This window comes from Loa loa (assembly GCF_000183805.2).
Source record: "Loa loa unplaced genomic scaffold supercont3.102, whole genome shotgun sequence".
NCBI classification, from domain to species: domain Eukaryota; kingdom Metazoa; phylum Nematoda; class Chromadorea; order Rhabditida; family Onchocercidae; genus Loa; species Loa loa.
This window is the reverse complement of record NW_018108282.1, coordinates 41,452-43,948: the sequence shown is the minus strand read 5'-3', so window position 1 is coordinate 43,948 and position 2,497 is coordinate 41,452. Positions and strand designations below refer to the sequence as shown.

The 2,497-nt window shown below is 34.2% G+C and overlaps 1 protein-coding gene across 1 annotated transcript; it reads right to left on the bottom strand.

Annotated features, from left to right (window-relative positions):
* Nucleotides 1–1,495: 1,495 nt before the first annotated feature.
* Nucleotides 1,496–2,467, bottom strand: LOAG_14569 (hypothetical protein; the record flags this gene model as incomplete). The annotated part of the gene is made up of 3 exons (XM_003150064.1): nt 1,496–1,641; nt 1,972–2,165; nt 2,313–2,467. 3 exons carry the CDS (start codon nt 2,465–2,467, stop codon nt 1,496–1,498), a joined length of 495 nt encoding a protein of 164 aa, XP_003150112.1.
* Between the last annotated feature and the right edge of the window lie 30 nt (nt 2,468–2,497).

Here is a 2,497-nt window from a genome sequence, read left to right as displayed (position 1 = left end):
TGTAAGAGATCGATGGTTATTTTCAATTGGTCATTGTCAATTTTCGATGACTGGTCATTCAACGTTCTTATCTCCTTTACACATCACTCGGGCTATTATTTTACTGTGCGCTTTTAAGCCAAATATGTTGTTCATATTGTAAATTACCTGCATCGCCACTTTGAATTCAAATTTAAAGAATTGTTTTAATTTGGTTTCGTCCAATACAATGTTTTTAGTCCAATATTAATATGAAATAAGCAACAAATAATAAGTCATAAAATAAAAGCAAAAAATGTTCACTAAAATGATACATAATATAAACATATTTATTTGAGAATATATCCCCGTATATAAAGCAGCGAAGTACAATAATACTAAAACTTCAATTACTTTTGCACTAATTTGATTAATGATGCATCAGTCAGACGACAAATGAAATAGAACAAGTGTGGTTAGATATGCTAAAAAGCTGTTCCGAATCATTTTGTTTTTCCTTCTTGATTGCAAACTAACAAAGTAAATAATGAGGCTGAAAATTTGGAACTCGATTTTCTCAAATGATTGAAACTTTTCTCAACACTCATATTTCGTAATCGTGTTACGGCTGTTTAGCTAACATATCAGCAAAAACTGCTAATTCAAAATCAGTTTTTTTTTCCTTAAGAGAATGAATGAAAGTCAAGGAATTTCAATACATATTAAATGATATGCGTTATTTTGAGTGCTGAAAAGGGAAGGAAACGGCAGCAATAAGTTTTTAATGCATCATTAATCATGAAGGAAGCCTAAAACTGGCTTAAAATGTCAACAGAATAATAACTGAGCTAATATGAACTTCCTTAAACTTACAAATAAATCCACAAGCTAAGTGCATTCAGAAATCATTCAATGTTTTCCTGATGAAGTATTGTGAGCAATAAACAAATTTGTTGGTTATTTATTGAATCCTCAGTGCATTTTTTTTAAAGGAAGTCTTATTGAGTAATTATGCCAATATTGATTGAATATCCTCAACCAGAAGTCTCGCTTAATTCCCTCGTCTAGAACGCATAATAATTCTTTCATTTTCTCCTATACTTCAATTCTATCAAATTATTCCTAAATGTTGGAAATTTTTAGAACGTTTCCTAGATCCAGAAAATCCAATCATTAAGGGTCACTGTATCGGCACGGAAAGTAAGCATGATAACGAAGTGCTTTCAGTAATTCATGTAAATTTATTGAAAATTTTAATTTTAACTTAATGCTAATTTTAGACTTATTTTTGCTCCATTAAATAAAAGTTTTTCAAAACGAAAATTAAATTATTTCATTGTATTCAACCAATCGTCTCATTACTTCGCTACCTTTCTTCCCCCTGAACTATATCTCGTTTTACTTTTATAATGTTTTTACAATCTGTTCAATGTCGATTATTTAATACGACACATAATTCATTTAATATATTGTTCATAGTCGATTGCATCCATAGCAAAAAGTAAATGATGTGATAACACATACACACGCACATCCACTACGGTGTAGTTTGTCTATTTGCAATGATGAAGATTGTTATCCAAAGGATTCGTTGATATTGACGTAGTGTTAGCATATATGTACAACCAGCACTAGCATTAGCATTACTATTAGCATTGATATTAACAATAACATTGATCGCAACTGAAACAAACATTAGTAGCAGTAGCAAGGAAGGAAGTTCCGAAGATCAACAGAAGAATTCGAATTATAGATGTGCATGTTTGTGACATTGATCTTTGTGATTGAAGTGGTGGTTGAATTAATGTGTGAAATGAACGGGAATTAATGCCTATGCAAGAAATGCTTAACGGGAGACGAGGATATGATGTGGATTGGATGGGGTAAGGCAAAGGAAGTACGGAAAGGAGAAGGAGGAGGAAGAGGTGAAATAAGTGAAGGAAAGTGGACAAGAATGTTGGAGAGGAGTGCTGCGTTGCTGTTCACTCATTGTCGCATGCTTCGGATATTTACCGAGCCCAATGAAAGGACCAATTGCATTGTGTAGGACCAACTGCGTTGTGCAGCTCCTCCTGTGGTGTTTAGGCCCGTTTATGTGGCCAGATAAATTGAGCCAAGCCTGATCATCAATGTTCGTCCGGGCGCGAGAAGCGATGGGTGGAGCAAACGGGAAGGGAGAGGGGAAACAGCTTAGAAAGAACTCAACCCTTAATTTGTTTTCATTTTAACTATTATTCGCCGTTTACTCTGTTTTCAACCATCGTTCACTCTCCGCCTCCCTTTGTCCTTATGGATACGAACTTGAAGGAGAACGACACTATTGTTATAGGTTTCTTTTCCATATACTAACAAACATATCATTCACCCTTCCTCCTTGAAGTCGCAACCCTAAGCCAAGTACAGCATCATTATCATTATCATCATCATCATCATTATCATCATCATCATCATCGCCATCATCATCATCATCATCATCATCATCATCATCATCATCATCCACCATAATCATCATCATCTATCATAATCATCATCATCATTA